General features: G+C 60.7%; 1 protein-coding gene across 1 annotated transcript in view; it reads right to left on the reverse strand.

Annotated features, from left to right (window-relative positions):
- Positions 1 to 18,432, reverse strand: part of LOC142468757 (talin-1-like) — a gene marked incomplete at both ends in the record, with an annotated part of 229,739 nt that overhangs the window by 11,496 nt on the left and 199,811 nt on the right. Inside the window, 4 exons of the mRNA XM_075575267.1 lie at positions 878 to 985; positions 4,827 to 5,012; positions 5,514 to 5,630; positions 11,593 to 11,718. Coding sequence (XP_075431382.1) covers positions 878 to 985; positions 4,827 to 5,012; positions 5,514 to 5,630; positions 11,593 to 11,718 — 537 coding nt within the window. The remainder of the gene's footprint in view (positions 1 to 877; positions 986 to 4,826; positions 5,013 to 5,513; positions 5,631 to 11,592; positions 11,719 to 18,432) is intronic.

The following is an 18,432-nucleotide window of genomic DNA, read 5'->3' on the forward strand; positions in this document are numbered from 1 at the left end:
CCCGAGCGAAAAAGAAAAACGAGAGCGGGAGAAAAACACGAGTGAAAAAGAGAAACGAGAGCGGGAGAGAGAGAAACGCGAGCGGGAGAGAGAGACGCGAGCGGGAGAGAGAGAGACGCGAGCGGGAGAGAGAGAGACGCGAGCGGGAGAGAGAGAGACGCGAGCGGGAGAGAGAGAGACGCGAGCGGGAGAGAGAGAGACGCGAGCGGGAGAGAGAGAGATGCGAGCGGGAGAGAGAGAGACGCGAGCGGGAGAGAGAGAGACGCGAGCGGGATAGAGACGCGAGCGGGAGAGCGAGAGACGCGAGTGGGAGAGAGAGAGACGCGAACGGGAACGAGAGAGACGCGAGTGGGAGAGAGAAACGCGAGTGGGAGAGAGAGAGACGCGAGCGGGAGAGAGATACGAGCGGGAGAGAGAGAGACGCAAGCGGGAGAGAGAAACGCGAGCGGGAGAGATAGACGCGAGCGTGAGAGACGCGAGCGGGAGAGAGACGCGGGAGAGAGAGAGAAACGCGAGCGGGAGAGAGAGAGACACGAGCGGGAGAGAGAAACACGAGCGGGAGAGAGAGAGACGCGAGTGGGAGAGAGAAACGCAAGCGGGAGAGAGAGACACGAGCGAAAGAGAGAAACATTAGCAGGAGAGAGACACGAGCGAAAGAGAGAAACATTAGCAGGAGAGAGAGAAACGTGAGCGGGAGAGAACAGGGAGAGGAGTGAGGCGAAGAGAGAGGGGGGTGACAGGCAAAGAGAGAGAGGAAAAGGGGTTACAGAGGCAGAGAGCGGGAGGGGGCGACAGAGACAGCTGGGTGACAGGCAGAGAGCGTGGGGCAAAACAGAGGCACATAGAGGCACAGGACACATCTCAGTGTCACACTCACCACCAGCACATGGTCCAGCAGCTGCAGGTAGCCAGTCGCACACTCATTGCCATATCGCGTTGCACGGATCCGCACGTCGGGGCTGACTTCAGGGTGATATGCAGCCTCCTATAGTGGGGAGGAGTCAGTGATAGTCATGTGCGCTCCTCATCCACTCTATGGGAGAGCTCCCACTGTACCCACCCTACAGGAGAGCTCCCAGCACACACCCTACAGGAGAGCTCCCAGCACCCACCCTACAGGAGAGCTCCCAGCACCCAACCTACAGGAGAGCTCCCACTGCACCCAACCTACAGGAGAGCTCCCAGCACCCAACCTACAGGAGAGCTCCCAGCACCCACTGCACCCAACCTACAGGAGAGCTCCCACTGCACCCACCCTTCAGGAGAGCTCCCAGCACCCACTGCACCCAACCTACAGGAGAGCTCCCACTGCACCCACCCTACAGGAGAGCTCCCAGCACCCACTGCACCCAACCTACAGGAGAGCTCCCACTGCACCCACCCTACAGGAGAGCTCCCAGCACCCAACCTACAGGAAAGCTCCCAGCACCCACTGCACCCACCCTACAGGAGAGCTCCCAGCACCCACTGCACCCAACCTACAGGAGAGCTCCCACTGCACCCAACCTACAGGAGAGCTCCCAGCACCCACCCTACAGGAGAGCTCCCAGCACCCACTGCACCAAACCTACAGGAGAGCTCCCAGCACCCACCCTACAGGAGAGCTCCCAGCACCCAACCTACAGGAGAGCTCCCAGCACCCAACCTACAGGAGAGCTCCCAGCACCCAACCTACAGGAGAGCTCCCAGCACCCACTGCACCCAACCTACAGGAGAGCTCCCACTGCACCCAACCTACAGGAGAGCTCCCAGCACCCAACCTACAGGAGAGCTCCCACTGCACCCAACCTACAGGAGAGCTCCCAGCACCCAACCTACAGGAGAGCTCCCAGCACCCAACCTACAGGAGAGCTCCCAGCACCCAACCTACAGGAGAGCTCCCAGCACCCACTGCACCCAACCTACAGGAGAGCTCCCAGCACCCAACCTACAGGAGAGCTCCCAGCACCCACTGCACCCAACCTACAGGAGAGCTCCCAGCACCCAACCTACAGGAGAGCTCCCACTGCACCCAACCTACAGGAGAGCTCCCAGCACCCAACCTACAGGAGAGCTCCCACTGCACCCAACCTACAGGAGAGCTCCCAGCACCCAACCTACAGGAGAGCTCCCAGCACCCACCCTACAGGAGAGCTCCCAGCACCCAACCTACAGGAGAGCTCCCACTGCACCCAACCTACAGGAGAGCTCCCAGCACCCAACCTACAGGAGAGCTCCCAGCACCCACTGCACCCAACCTACAGGAGAGCTCCCAGCACCCAACCTACAGGAGAGCTCCCAGCACCCACTGCACCCACCCTACAGGAGAGCTCCCAGCACCCAACCTACAGGAGAGCTCCCAGCACCCACCCTACAGGAGAGCTCCCAGCACCCAACCTACAGGAGAGCTCCCAGCACCCACTGCACCCACCCTACAGGAGAGCTCCCAGCACCCAACCTACAGGAGAGCTCCCACTGCACCCAACCTACAGGAGAGCTCCCACTGCACCCAACCTACAGGAGAGCTCCCAGCACCCAACCTACAGGAGAGCTCCCAGCACCCAACCTACAGGAGAGCTCCCAGCACCCACCCTACAGGAGAGCTCCCAGCACCCAACCTACAGGAGAGCTCCCAGCACCCACCCTACAGGAGAGCTCCCAGCACCCACCCTACAGGAGAGCTCCCAGCACCCACCCTACAGGAGAGCTCCCAGCACCCACCCTACAGGAGAGCTCCCAGCACCCAACCTACAGGAGAGCTCCCAGCACCCAACCTACAGGAGAGCTCCCAGCACCCAACCTACAGGAGAGCTCCCAGCACCCAACCTACAGGAGAGCTCCCAGCACCCAACCTACAGGAGAGCTCCCAGCACCCACTGCACCCAACCTACAGGAGAGCTCCCAGCACCCAACCTACAGGAGAGCTCCCAGCACCCAACCTACAGGAGAGCTCCCAGCACCCACTGCACCCAACCTACAGGAGAGCTCCCAGCACCCAACCTACAGGAGAGCTCCCACTGCACCCAACCTACAGGAGAGCTCCCAGCACCCACTGCACCCAACCTACAGGAGAGTTCCCACTGCACCCAACCTACAGGAGAGCTCCCAGCACCCACCCTACAGGAGAGCTCCCAGCTGCCACTGCACCCAACCTACAGGAGAGCTCCCAGCACCCACCCTACAGGAGAGCTCCCAGCACCCACTGCACCCAACCTACAGGAGAGCTCCCAGCACCCACCCTACAGGAGAGCTCCCAGCACCCACTGCACCCAACCTACAGGAGAGCTCCCACTGCACCCAACCTACAGGAGAGCTCCCAGCACCCACTGCACCCACCCTACAGGAGAGCTCCCAGCACCCAACCTACAGGAGAGCTCCCAGCACCCACCCTACAGGAGAGCTCCCAGCACCCACTGCACCCACCCTACAGGAGAGCTCCCAGCACCCAACCTACAGGAGAGCTCCCAGCACCCACCCTACAGGAGAGCTCCCAGCACCCAACCTACAGGAGAGCTCCCAGCACCCACTGCACCCACCCTACAGGAGAGCTCCCAGCACCCACTGCACCCAACCTACAGGAGAGCTCCCAGCACCCACCCTACAGGAGAGCTCCCAGCACCCAACCTACAGGAGAGCTCCCAGCACCCACTGCACCCACCCTACAGGAGAGCTCCCAGCACCCACTGCACCCAACCTACAGGAGAGCTCCCAGCACCCAACCTACAGGAAAGCTCCCAGCACCCAACCTACAGGAGAACTCCCAGCACCCACTGCACCCAACCTACAGGAGAGCTCCCAGCACCCACTGCACCCAACCTACAGGAGAGCTCCCAGCACCCAACCTACAGGAGAGCTCCCAGCACCCACTGCACCCACCCTACAGGAGAACTCCCAGCACCCTCTGCACCCAACCTACAGGAGAGCTCCCAGCACCCACCCTACAGGAGAGCTCCCAGCACCCAACCTACAGGAGAGCTCCCAGCACCCACTGCACCCACCCTACAGGAGAGCTCCCAGCACCCTCTGCACCCAACCTACAGGAGAGCTCCCAGCACCCACCCTACAGGAGAGCTCCCAGCACCCACTGCACCCACCCTACAGGAGAGCTCCCAGCACCCACTGCACCCACCCTACAGGAGAGCTCCAGCACCCACTGCACCCAACCTACAGGAGAGCTCCCAGCACCCACTGCACCCAACCTACAGGAGAACTCCCAGCACCCACTGCACCCACCCTACAGGAGAGCTCCCAGCACCCACCCTACAGGAGAACTCCCAGCACCCTCTGCACCCAACCTACAGGAGAGCTCCCAGCACCCACTGCACCCACCCTACAGGAGAACCCCCAGCACCCACTGCACCCACCCTACAGGAGAGCTCCCAGCACCCACTGCACCCACCCTACAGGAGAGCTCCCAGCACCCACTGCACCCACCCTACGGGAGAACCCCCAGCACCCACTGCACCCACCCTACGGGAGAACCCCCAGCACCCACCCTACAGGAGAGCTCCCAGCACCCACTGCACCCAACCTACAGGAGAACCCCCAGCACCCACCCTACGGGAGAGCTCCCAGCACCCACTGCACCCACCCTACGGGAGAGCTCCCAGCACCCACTGCACCCACCCTACGGGAGAGCTCCCAGCACCCACTGCACCCACCCTACAGGAGAACCCCCAGCACCCACCCTACGGGAGAGCTCCCAGCACCCACTGCACCCACCCTACGGGAGAGCTCCCAGCACCCACACAAACTGTAGAAGCAGACACACCCACAACTGCACTTTCCCCGCGCCCATGCCCAGCAGGGTAACCCTCGGGTAACCCTCCCTCCCACCCTCCCCTCACCTTGCACGAGCGCAGCATGTCGGCGATAGCGCGGCGGCTCAGGTTTGCCGTAGCGATCACGTCTTCCTGCCGACACGAGTTCCCTGCAGCCACGGCCTTGGCGGTTGCCATGGTGATGCCTTTGGTCGTGCGGATAAAGTCCTCAGGTGTGGAGGTTTTGGGTGGGGGGTGCGGAGAAGAGAAAACCTGCAGAGGGCGAGATGTCAAATACGCAGTGAGAAGGGCGAGCACGGGGCGGGGGGCGAGCACGGGGTGGGGGGCCGTGAGAGGGGTGAGCACGGGGTGGGGGGCCGTGAGAGGGGTGAGCATGAGGTGGGGGGCGAGCATGGGGTGGGGGGCCGTGAGAGGGATGAGCACGGGGTGGGGGGCCGTGAGAAGGGCGAGCATGGGGTGGGGGGCCGTGAGAGGGGTGAGCACGGGGTGGGGGGCCGTGAGAGGGGTGAGCACGGGGTGGGGGGCCGTGAGAGGGGTGGGGGGCCGTGAGAGGGGCGAGCACGGGGTGGGGGGCCGTGAGAAGGGTGAGCACGGGGTGGGGGGCCGTGAGAGGGGCGAGCACGGGGTGGGGGGCCGTGAGAGGGGTGAGCACGGGTTGGGGGGCCGTGAGAGGGGTGAGCACGGGTTGGGGGGCCGTGAGAGGGGTGAGTACGAGGTGGGGGTGCATGAGGCTCCCCTCTCCGCCTGTCTTACCGCCAGCTCCTGACGGATGTGTTCTATCGTGGCTTCCAGAGCTCGTGTCCCCTTTGTGGCTTCGTCCTCCACGGCTTTCACGGTTTTCAGCAGTGACGTTACATTGGTCACCATGACCTGGGGACACAGGGTCAGCGTGTTACTCTGCCCCAGCACATGCCCGGCCCGACACCGCTGAAAGGTTCCCCTAAGCAGTCACTTCATGTGACCCCTACTCTACCACCCACCCCAACCACGTCACCCCTTAACCTCCCCACCTTGCACACCCCCACCACGTCACCCCGCTGCCCATCACACCCCCACCACGTCACCCCGCTGCCCATCACACTCCCCACCTTACCCCCTCCACCACGTCACCCGCTGCCCATCACACTCCCCACCACGTCACCCCGCTGCCCATCACACTCCCCACCTTACACCCCTCCACCACGTCACCCCGCTGCCCATCACACTCCCCACCTTACACCCCATCACCACGTCACCCGCTGCCCATCACACTCCCCACCACGTCACCCCGCTGCCCATCACACCCCCACCACGTCACCCCGCTGCCCATCACACTCCCCACCTTACACCCCTCCACCACGTCACCCCGCTGCCCATCACACTCCCCACCACGTCACCCGCTGCCCATCACACTCCCCACCACGTCACCCCACTGCCCATCACACTCCCCACCACGTCACCCCGCTGCCCATCACACTCACCACCACGTCACCCGCTGCCCATCACACTCCCCACCACGTCACCCGCTGCCCATCACACTCCCCACCACGTCACCCGCTGCCCATCACACTCCCACCACGTCACCCCGCTGCCCATCACACTTCCACCACGTCACCCCGCTGCCCATCACACTCCCCACCACGTTACCCCGCTGCCCATCACACTCCCCACCACGTCACCCCGCTGCCCATCACACTCCCCACCACGTCACCCCACTGCCCATCACACTCCCCACCACGTCACCCGCTGCCCATCACACTCCCACCACGTCACCCGCTGCCCATCACACTCCCCACCACGTCACCCCGCTGCCCATCACACTCCCCACCACGTCACCCCGCTGCCCATCACACTCCCCACCACGTCACCCCACTGCCCATCACACTCCCCACCACGTCACCCCGCTGCCCATCACACTTCCACCACGTCACCCCACTGCCCATCACACTCCCCACCACGTCACCCCGCTGCCCATCACACCTCCACCACGTCACCCGCTGCCCATCACACTCCCACCACGTCACCCCGCTGCCCATCACACTCCCCAACACGTCACCCCGCTGCCCAAAACACCTCCACCACGTCACCCCGCTGCCCATCACACTTCCACCACGTCACCCCGCTGCCCATCACACTCCCCACCACGTCACCCCGCTGCCCATCACACTCCCACCACGTCACCCCGCTGCCCATCACACTCCCCACCACGTCACCCCGCTGCCCATCACACTCCCCACCACGTCACCCCGCTGCCCATCACACTCCCCACCACGTCACCCCGCTGCCCATCACACTCCCCACCACGTCACCCCGCTGCCCATCACACTCCCACCACGTCACCCCGCTGCCCATCACACTCCCCACCACGTCACCACGCTGCCCATCACACTCCCCACCACGTCACCCCGCTGCCCATCACACTCCCACCACGTCACCCCGCTGCCCATCACACTCCCACCACGTCACCCCGCTGCCCATCACACTCCCACCACGTCACCCCGCTGCCCATCACACTCCCCACCACGTCACCCCGCTGCCCAAAACACCTCCACCACGTCACCCCGCTGCCCATCACACTTCCACCACGTCACCCCGCTGCCCATCACACTCCCCACCACGTCACCACGCTGCCCATCACACTCCCCACCACGTCACCACGCTGCCCATCACACTCCCACCACGTCACCCCACTGCCCATCACACACCCCACCACGTCACCCCGCTGCCCATCACACTCCCCACCACGTCACCCCGCTGCCCATCACACTCCCACCACGTCACCCCGCTGCCCATCACACTCCCCACCACGTCACCCCGCTGCCCATCACACTCCCACCACGTCACCCCGCTGCCCATCACACTCCCCACCACGTCACCCCGCTGCCCATCACACTCCCACCACGTCACCCCGCTGCCCATCACACTCCCCACCACGTCACCCCGCTGCCCATCACACTCCCCACCACGTCACCCCGCTGCCCATCACACTCCCACCACGTCACCCCGCTGCCCATCACACTCCCCACCACGTCACCACGCTGCCCATCACACTCCCCACCACGTCACCCCGCTGCCCATCACACTCCCACCACGTCACCCCGCTGCCCATCACACTCCCCACCACGTCACTCCGCTGCCCATCACACTCCCACCACGTCACCCCGCTGCCCATCACACCCCCCACCACGTCACCCCGCTGCCCATCACACTTCCACCACGTCACCCCGCTGCCCATCACACTCCCCACCACGTCACCCCGCTGCCCATCACACTCCCACCACGTCACCCCGCTGCCCATCACACTCCCCACCACGTCACCCCGCTGCCCATCACACTCCCACCACGTCACCCCGCTGCCCATCACACTCCCCACCACGTCACCACGCTGCCCATCACACTCCCCACCACGTCACCCCGCTGCCCATCACACTCCCACCACGTCACCCCGCTGCCCATCACACTCCCACCACGTCACCCCGCTGCCCATCACACTCCCACCACGTCACCCCGCTGCCCATCACACTCCCCACCACGTCACCCCGCTGCCCATCACACTCCCCACCACGTCACCCCGCTGCCCAAAACACCTCCACCACGTCACCCCGCTGCCCATCACACTTCCACCACGTCACCCCGCTGCCCATCACACTCCCCACCACGTCACCACGCTGCCCATCACACTCCCCACCACGTCACCACGCTGCCCATCACACTCCCACCACGTCACCCCACTGCCCATCACACACCCCACCACGTCACCCCGCTGCCCATCACACTCCCCACCACGTCACCCCGCTGCCCATCACACTCCCACCACGTCACCCCGCTGCCCATCACACTCCCACCACGTCACCACGCTGCCCATCACACTCCCCACCACGTCACCCCGCTGCCCATCACACTCCCACCACGTCACCCCGCTGCCCATCACACTCCCCACCACGTCACTCCGCTGCCCATCACACTCCCACCACGTCACCCCGCTGCCCATCACACCCCCCACCACGTCACCCCGCTGCCCATCACACTCCCCACCACGTCACCACGCTGCCCATCACACTCCCCACCACGTCACCCCGCTGCCCATCACACTCCCACCACGTCACCCGCTGCCCATCACACTCCCACCACGTCACCCCGCTGCCCATCACACCCCCCACCACGTCACCCCGCTGCCCATCACACTCCCCACCACGTCACTCCGCTGCCCATCACACTCCCACCACGTCACCCCGCTGCCCATCACACCCCCCACCACGTCACCCCGCTGCCCATCACACTCACCACCACGTCACCCGCTGCCCATCACACCTCCACCACGTCACCCGCTGCCCATCACACTCCCACCACGTCACCCCACTGCCCATCACACTCCCCACCACGTCACCCCGCTGCCCATCACACTCCCCACCACGTCACCCCGCTGCCCATCACACTCCCCACCACGTCACCACGCTGCCCATCACACTTCCACCACGTCACCCCACTGCCCATCACACTCCCCACCACGTCACCCCGCTGCCCATCACACTCCCCACCACGTCACCCGCTGCCCATCACACCCCCCACCACGTCACCCGCTGCCCCTCACACTCCCCACCACGTCACCCCGCTGCCCATCACACTCCCCACCTTACACCCCTCCACCACGTCACCCTGCTGCCCATCACACTCCCCACCTTACACCCCTCCACCACGTCACCCTGCTGCCCATCACACTCCCCACCTTACACCCCTCCACCACGTCACCCGCTGCCCATCACACTCCCCACCACGTCACCCGCTGCCCATCACACTCCCACCACGTCACCCGCTGCCCATCACACTCCCCACCACGTCACCCGCTGCCCATCACACTCCCCACCACGTCACCCCGCTGCCCATCACACTCCCACCACGTCACCCGCTGCCCATCACACTCCCCACCACGTCACCCGCTGCCCATCACACTCCCCACCACGTCACCCGCTGCCCATCACACTCCCCACCACGTCACCCCACTGCCCATCACACCCCCACCACGTCACCCCGCTGCCCATCACACTCCCCACCTTACACCCCTCCACCACGTCACCCGCTGCCCATCACACTCCCCACCACGTCACCCGCTGCCCATCACATTCCCCACCACGTCACCCCGCTGCCCATCACACTCCCCACCACGTCACCCCGCTGCCCATCACACTCCCACCACGTCACCCCACTGCCCATCACACTCCCACCACGTCACCCCACTGCCCATCACACTCCCACCACGTCACCCCACTGCCCATCACACTCCCACCACGTCACCCCACTGCCCATCACACTCCCCACCACGTCACCCGCTGCCCATCACACTCCCCACCACGTCACCCGCTGCCCATCACACCCCCACCACGTCACCCCGCTGCCCATCACACTCCCCACCTTACACCCCTCCACCACGTCACCCGCTGCCCATCACACCCCTCCACCACATCACCCCGCTGCCCATCACACTCCCCACCACGTCACCCGCTGCCCATCACACTTCCACCACGTCACCCCGCTGCCCATCACACTCCCACCACGTCACCCCGCTGCCCAAAACACCCCCACCACGTCACCCGCTGCCCATCACACCCCCACCACGTCACTCCGCTGCCCATCACACTCCCCACCACGTCACCCCGCTGCCCATCACACTCACCACCACGTCACCCGCTGCCCATCACACTCCCCACCACGTCACCCGCTGCCCATCACACTCCCACCACGTCACCCCGCTGCCCATCACACTCCCCACCTTAGCCTCCCACCCACCATGAAACCCCACTGCCAATTAAATCCTACACATGTACCCCACTGCCCATCACACTCCCCACCTTACACCCCCCCAAAGTACCCCACTGCCCATCGTCACCACCCATTCCACATCACCCTGCTGCCCATCACACAGCCCACCTTAAACCCCACTATTAAGTCACCCCACTGCCCATCATACTCCCCACGTCATCCCCCCTCCCACATAATCCCCCAATGTCACCCTGCTCCCAAACACACCCCACCATGTTACCCCACTGCCCATCACAAACCCCACTGCCCATCACACTCATCACATAACCCTGCTTCCCATCACACACCCACCTTACACCCCCCACCCTGTCACCCCACTGCCCATCACACTCCCCACCCTGTCACCCCGCTGCCCATCACACTCCCCACCCTGTCACCCCGCTGCCCATCACACACCCACCTTACACCATCCCCACCCTGTCACCCCACTGCCCATCACACTCCCCACGTCACCCCGCTGCCCATCACACTCCCCACGTCACCCCGCTGCCCATCACAGACTCCACCATCACGTCAATCCGCTGCCCATCACACACCCACCTTACACCATCCCCACCCTGTCACCCCACTGCCCATCACACTCCCCACGTTACCCCGCTGCCCATCACACTCCCCACGTCACCCCGCTGCCCATCACACTCCCCACGTCACCCTGCTGCCCATCACAGACTACACCATCACGTCACCCCGCTGCCCATCACACACCCACCTTAACCATCCCCACCCTGTCACCCCGCTGCCCATCACACACCCACCTTACACCATCCCCACCCTGTCACCCCACTGCCCATCACACTCCCCACGTCACCCCGCTGCCCATCACACACTCCACCATCACGTCACCCCGCTGCCCATCACACACCCACCTTATACCATCCCCACCCTGTCACCCCGCTGCCCATCACATTCCCCACATCACCCCGCTGCCCATCACACTCCCCACCTTAGTCCCCCACCCACCATGAAACCCCACTGCTGTCCCGCTGCCAATGAAATCCTACACATGCCACGTCTCACTCTTCCCCGCACTCCGTACCTTGGCTGAGTTCTTCAGCTGATACACAGACGGGTCATCGCTGGACTTCCCGGCTGCTGCCTTCGTGGCGCTGATCAGATCCCCCAGCGCCTTAGCCACGTCTTTCACCGCGTTAATCAGGACCACCTGAGTGGAACCAGCCAATGAGAGAGAGAAAGGGAGAGAAACACAAGCACAGAATCAGCCAATGGGAAAGAGGAAGGTGGGTCACTGAGAGAAGGGACAGATCAGCTAATCAGAAAGACGCCATCAGGGGGGGAAGCGTAGGGGGGTCCTGCTTAGGACACATAAGGATTGGGGATTCAGCATCTCTGACTTGAGTGCTTAAGGGCACATTTAGGAATGAGGGGAATGGATCTCCGTCCCTTGACATTCAGATGTGGGATATTAGAGTACTTGAGTACGCAAGAACCCACAGTACATTTCTGGTACGGGGTGCGTTCCCTGGGCCTCAGGTCCCTCTGGTATGGGGTGCGTTCCCCGGGCCTCAGGTCCCTCTGGTATGGGGTGCGTTCCCCGGGCCTCAGGTCCCTCTGGGATGGGGTGTGTTCCCTGGGTCTCAGGTCCCTCTGGTACAGGGTGCGTTCCCCGGGCCTCAGGTCCCTCTGGTATGGGGTGCGTTCCCCGGGCCTCAGGTCCCTCTGGTATGGGGTGTGTTCCCTGGGTCTCAGGTCCCTCTGGTGTGGGGTACGTTCCCCGGACCTCAGGTCCCTCTGGTATGGGGTGTGTTCCCTGGGTCTCAGGTGTCACGGGAGACGCGCTTAATAACACATTTATATTTCGTGGGTCCTGATTGAGCAGAACAGGTTGAGCAAAATAAACTGAGATTTATTCCCTTGATAGGCAAACACACGACAACTGCAGAATAACTTAATAATTACACTCACGGGTAGAGAAACAGAGGATAATGTCCAGAAAGGGGCAAAGCACCAGAAGATTGTCTTTTAAAATTTAGTCCTTTTGCAATTTGCCAAATAAATAGCCAGTCCAATCCTTCTGTGAATGTGCAAAGTCTTTTCTGGTTCTCTGGGATTTGCTGGAATCCCCAGGGCTAACGAAATCCTGAAGCAGGGCAAGTATCCTTGTTGCGATGTTTTTAACCCCTTGCGTTCTGGAATCGTAGCCGCTGTACTTAGGTCTTATCCGCTTGAAGAAATCAGGTAACAGCAACAGCAATAACACAGGGATCACACAGGAATGAGGGGTACAGGCCTTTTTAAGGACAAGGGCCTGTGAAGGGATACATTAGCCTCATCCCATTGGCAAGGAATTATCTTCCTCCTATCAGAACCTGCCAGGTCACATGGGCCAGTCCTACAGCCAGCTCAGGTATCTCTGAGCATGCTCAGTAAGCAGCTTGGTAGCACTGCTAAGTAAAAAGGGCCCACTCATTTCTGGGGACGCCATGTCTGGAGTTTGGGTCCCGAGGTGTGAAATATCCAGGAGGAGTAACAGGACCTGCTACTCATAAACATCCTGATTAAGTGACACTTTACGAATCTGGGATCTTTCATCCCAACAGGGGGCTCCTGTATGCATAACATTTGGTCCTTACTGCCTTACAAAGGCAGGCAGACAAAAAAATAGCATCCGGCCTGTACATTTTAAAACAGCAACAGAAAGGCACTTCACTGCAGGTAGAGATTAGCCTGCAAAATGGGGACAGCCATGCATATAGAATTAACCCCTTCATCCCCAACGCGAAATAGGGGTAACCAGCTGAGCCCACTGCTTTTATTAATGCGCTGATTACCCCCATTTTCGCCACATCTCCCCCACTCAAAGCCCAAGGTTTGCCCTGGCCACCTCCTCTGGTGGTTGGCTGACCTGAGGGTTTTTGAAGTCATTAGGTCTTGGGGATTGTCTTGCCGGGAGAGGCCATCAGCGTTCCCATGCTCACTGCCTTTCTTGTGCTGAATGGTGAAGTCACATTCTTGCAGGGCCAGGCTCCAGCGCAAGAGCTTGGCATTCTCTCCCGACACCCTCTGCAACCAACTTAGGGGGTTATGGTCAGTGATAACAGTGAAGTGTCTGCCATAGAGATAAGGCTGTAACTTCTTGAGAGCCCATACTATGGCCAGACACTACTTCTCAATAGTGGCATAGGCCACTTCTCTGGGCAGCAACTTGCGGCTCAGGTAAACCACGGGATGCTCACTACCCCCGTCCCCCACCTGGCTGAGCACCGCCCCAATACCGAAGTCTGAGGCATCAGTCTGCACCAGAAACTTTTTGGAATAATCTGCAGCAGCCAGTATAGGAGCGCTGGCTAGGGCAGTCTTCAAAGCCTGAAATGCATCTTCACAGGCAGGGGACCAGACTACCAGCGCAGACTGTCGCTTCTGGGTCAAGTCAGTCAGGGGTTTGGCAATGGCACTATACTGGGGAACAAACTTCCTGTAGTAGCCTGCAGTGCCTAAAAACGCCATGACCTGCTTCTTGGTTTTGGGAGTGGGCCACTGCACTACTGCCTCTACCTTAGCTGGTTCTGGCTTGAGGTGCCCTCCACCCACCCTATGCCCTAGGTATAAGACTTCAGCCATCCCTACTAAGCACTTGGTGGGTTTTAAGGTGAGACCTGCCTCCCTAATCCTGGCAAGCACCGCAGCTACATGAATTAAGTGTGATTCCCAGAAGTTACTGAACACAGCAATATCATCCAGATAAGCCCTTGCAAACCTTTGCATGCCCTCTAGCAAACGATTGACCAGGCATTGGAAGGTAGCCGGTGCATTCTTCATCCCAAATGGCATCACTAAGAACTCATAGAGGCCACTTGGGGTGATGAACGCCGACTTCTCCCTAGCCTCCTGGGTCAAAGGGATCTGCCAGTACCCTTTACTGAGATCCATAGTGGTCAGATACCTTGCCCCCGCGAGTTCATCCAGCAACTCATCCATGCAGGGCATGGGGTAGGCATCTGAAGCCGTCCCTGCATTGAGCTGCCGGTAGTCCACACAGAACCGGGTGGTCCCATCCTTCTTAGGCACTAGGACTACCGGACAAGCCCAAGGGCTCTGGGATGGTACAATTACCCCTAGGGCCAGCATCTCCTCCACCTCCCTCTCTATACTGCCCTTCACCTCTGCTGACACTCTATAAGCGTGCTTATGCAGAGGTCTCAGATCCCCTGTCAGCACTGGGTGCTCAGTGATGTGTGTCCTCCCTGGCTTGTCAGTGAACAGAGCCCTATACTGCTCTAGCATAGCCCTGGCATCTGCCCTCTGCCTGACACTCAGCTGAGCCCCTATCTCCCCCTGCTCTATGGTGCCAACCTGCCTAGCCTCCCCCAGGAGATCAGGCAGAGCATTGCTCACCGGATCCCCCATCGGTGGGCTGCAAATGGCCAGCACCGATGCCACATTCGGTGCTATGTACTCCTTGAGCATATTGATGTGATAGACTTTGGTCCTCCCTGTCTCAGCATCTACCTGTACAACATAGTTGCACTCGTTCATCTTTCGCAGTACCGGATACGGTCGCAACCAGGTAGCCATTAATTTGTTCTCCCGAGTGGGTTTCAGAACAAGTACCTGCTGTCCTGGGATGAACTCCCTGCTATGGGCATTCTGGTCATACCATGTCTTCTGCTTGGTCTGAGCAGCCCTAAGGTTGTCCTGTGCCAACCCCATGAGCATCTCTAACCGGTCTCGGAGATCTACTACATACTGGATCACTGAAGCATCAGTAGCAGTAGCTTCCCCTTCCCATCCCTCACGGAAGAGGTCCAGAGGTCCACGTACCCTGCGGCCATATAGTAGCTCGAAGGGGGAGAAGCCTGTAGATTCTTGCGGTACCTCTCGGTAGGCAAACAGCAAGTGCTGCAGGTGAATCTCCCAGTCTTTCCCCTCCGCCTCTATAAAGGTCCGAAGCATCTGCTTCAGGGTCCCGTTAAACCTCTCACATAATCCGTTTGTTTGGGGGTGGTAAGGGGTCGTGCGCTGGTGCTTCACCCTGCATGCATCCCAGAGACACTGTAGCAATTCACTCATGAACTGCGACCCCTGATCGGTTAGGACCTCGCTAGGGAAACCTACCCTAGCAAAATGGTGAGCAAAGACTTAGCATCTATAGTAGCCAGCGCTACAGCCTCAGGGTACCGGGTGGCAAAATCCACCACCGTGAGGATGTAGCGCTTCCCTGTCCAGCTAGGAATCATAAGGGGCCCCACAAGGTCCATTGCTACCCGCTGAAAGGGTTCCCCTATCACCGGTAGTGGTCTCAGGGGTGCCTTCACACGATCACCCGCCTTACCCACTCGCTGGCAGGCATCACAGGAGCGGCAGAAATCTGCCACCTCGCTGGAGGCCCCCGCAAGAGCCGGGCTCTCGTGCGTGTGACCCCCTAATGTCCCGCAAGTGGGATGGAGTGGGCAACCTGTAATAACTGTTGCCTATACCCCGTGGGTACCACTAACTGTCGCTTGCCAGTCCAAACCTTATCTAACCCTGTAGCCCCTTGCTCTCTATACAGAAGCCCGCGGTGCCACAAGTAGTAATCAGATCCCTCACTTGGCTTAGACTCGGACACCCGAAGTCTCACGCCCTCCAAGGTGGGATCAGATTGCACCGCTTCCCTGAACTGAGTGCCTAATTCTGGCCACCCCCCGGTCATATCTGAGTCAGGGGGACAGGGAACAGAGACAGGGTACAGTAAGTCAGTGTCAGAAGCGGACTGAGTCTGGCTTACCTGTCTGGTCTCCTCAGAGACTGCTGGAACTGTAGGTCCCAAATGCAGGGGGACAGGGGCTGCTGCTGTGATCTTTGCTGCCTGGCTCCTAGTAATCGCTGCAACCGGTGCAGCAGGTGTCAGCTCCGCAGTAAAAACACAGGTAACGTGCCCCAGATCGTTGCCAAGGAGCACCTCAGCATCCAATCCGGGCAATACCCCCACCTCCCTCATGCCACAACCCGCCCCCCAGTCCAAAAAGACCCGGGCAACTTGGAGTGACCGCGGTCCTCCGTCTGGCATGGTCACTTGCATCCCGGTGCCCGGGAGCAAATCCTCTGGCCGCACCATATCAGGGCGCACCAGAGTCACGGTGGCACCGGAGTCCAGCAACCCGTCTGCTTGCCGGTCTCCGATGGTCACCCTCCGCAGATGCTTCTGCCTGGCATCGTTGCGTTGCAACCCGATTGGTGCAACCTGATGCCCTCCGCTCTCCACTGCAGGTCCTGAGTTGGCAAGGGTTGGTGCCTCCGTGGTCATCCCTCTGTCGGCTGGCGTCACGGCTGCGCTGGTCCCCTCCAATGGTGCCAGTCGCACACGGGCAACTGGTTTTGCTGCTTGGGAGCGGTGCCCCTGATGGGGTCCTATGGACCGGTCCCGGTCCGGACAATCAGGTCTAAGGTGCCCGACCTTGTTGCAGGTAAAACACCGCCTCTCATGTTTGAATTCTGCAGCCTTTGGCGCTTTGCTTGCTGCTGCAGCTTTCAGTGTCCATTGAGGGGTAGCTTTAGTTCCCGGGGCTGCTCGGGCCCCTCCTTGGGGAACTGCTGGCTCATCCAAAGCAATCCTGCTGGCCACATACTCGTCGGCCATCCGGGCAGCGTCCTCACAGGTCTTAGGTTTGCGGTCATAGATCCAAGCCCGCAAAGTGGGGGGGAACCGCTGCATCAGCTGCTCCTGGAACATCAGGTCCAGTAAGGTATGGTATTTGGTAGCCCCATACCCTGTGACCCACTGGGTTCCATGCCTGACCATTCCGTTGGCATAGTCCGCAAGTGATTCCCCGGGTTTTATATCCCTCGTCCGGAACTTGCTCCTATACCCCTCAGGCGTCAGGGCATACTGGACCAGCAGCTTGCGCTTCACATGCCCATAGTCATCTGCATCCACACCGGGAAGCTCCTGCACCGTTCTTTTGGCTTTGCCGGATAATAGTGGTCGTAGTTTGACCACCCAGTCCCTCCTTGGTATTCGGAACCGGCCGCACTGATTCTCAAAATCATTTAGAAATGAGTCCAGGTCATCCGTGCCATCAATGAACTTGCTAAAACTGTGGTGATCTGGCCGGGAAAGCTCTTGTTCCCCGTTTACAAGGTGGGATTGGGAACCTTTTCCAAGTGCTACCGTGAGGAGCTTTAACCGCTGCTCGTAGCTGATTCCCTCTCCCCAGGTGGCGAGCAGTGCGCTGAGTCCAGTGGCTGTCAGTCCGTCGGCCGCAGCCGCGAACCCCTCCGCACTCCCTGGCACCAAGCCACCCACGACCGGGTGGTCAGCATCACCCTCCCCCTGTCCTTGCAGCTCCAAAGTTGGAGGGACCGCCTCAACTCCAGGCTGGGTACCATCCGCTGCAAGTGCAGCTAATTGGGTCGCTCTGCCCTCATATTCTTCTAAATCCTCCTCCAGCTGACTCTTGGAACGACCGTCTGTCGTTAAGCCATATCCCGCACATCTCTCCACAACTTGCTCTCTGTCCCAGGAACGGAACCTCCCTGAGCGCAGACTCATGGTGCCACCGGGTTATGGGTCCAGAGACCAGTGAATTATCTCGTGCTTCCTTGGAAGTGTGTGAGTTGCCACTTGTCTGAGGAGCTTGCAATCTACAAGGTCCTCACTATATTACAGAACACTGCAATATAGGCTCAATCAGTATCCCACCAGCTGTCACCAGTTTTAAACGCTTGTCACGGGAGACGCGCTTAATAACACATTTATATTTCGTGGATCCTGATTGAGCAGAACAGGTTGAGCAAAATAAACTGAGATTTATTCCCTTGATAGGCAAACACACGACAACTGCAGAATAACTTAATAATTACACTCACGGGTAGAGAAACAGAGGATAATGTCCAGAAAGGTGCAAAGCACCAGAAGATTGTCCTTTAAAATTTAGTC

Source organism: Ascaphus truei, chromosome 1 (assembly GCF_040206685.1).
Source record: "Ascaphus truei isolate aAscTru1 chromosome 1, aAscTru1.hap1, whole genome shotgun sequence".
In the NCBI taxonomy this organism is placed as follows: Eukaryota; Metazoa; Chordata; class Amphibia; order Anura; family Ascaphidae; genus Ascaphus; species Ascaphus truei.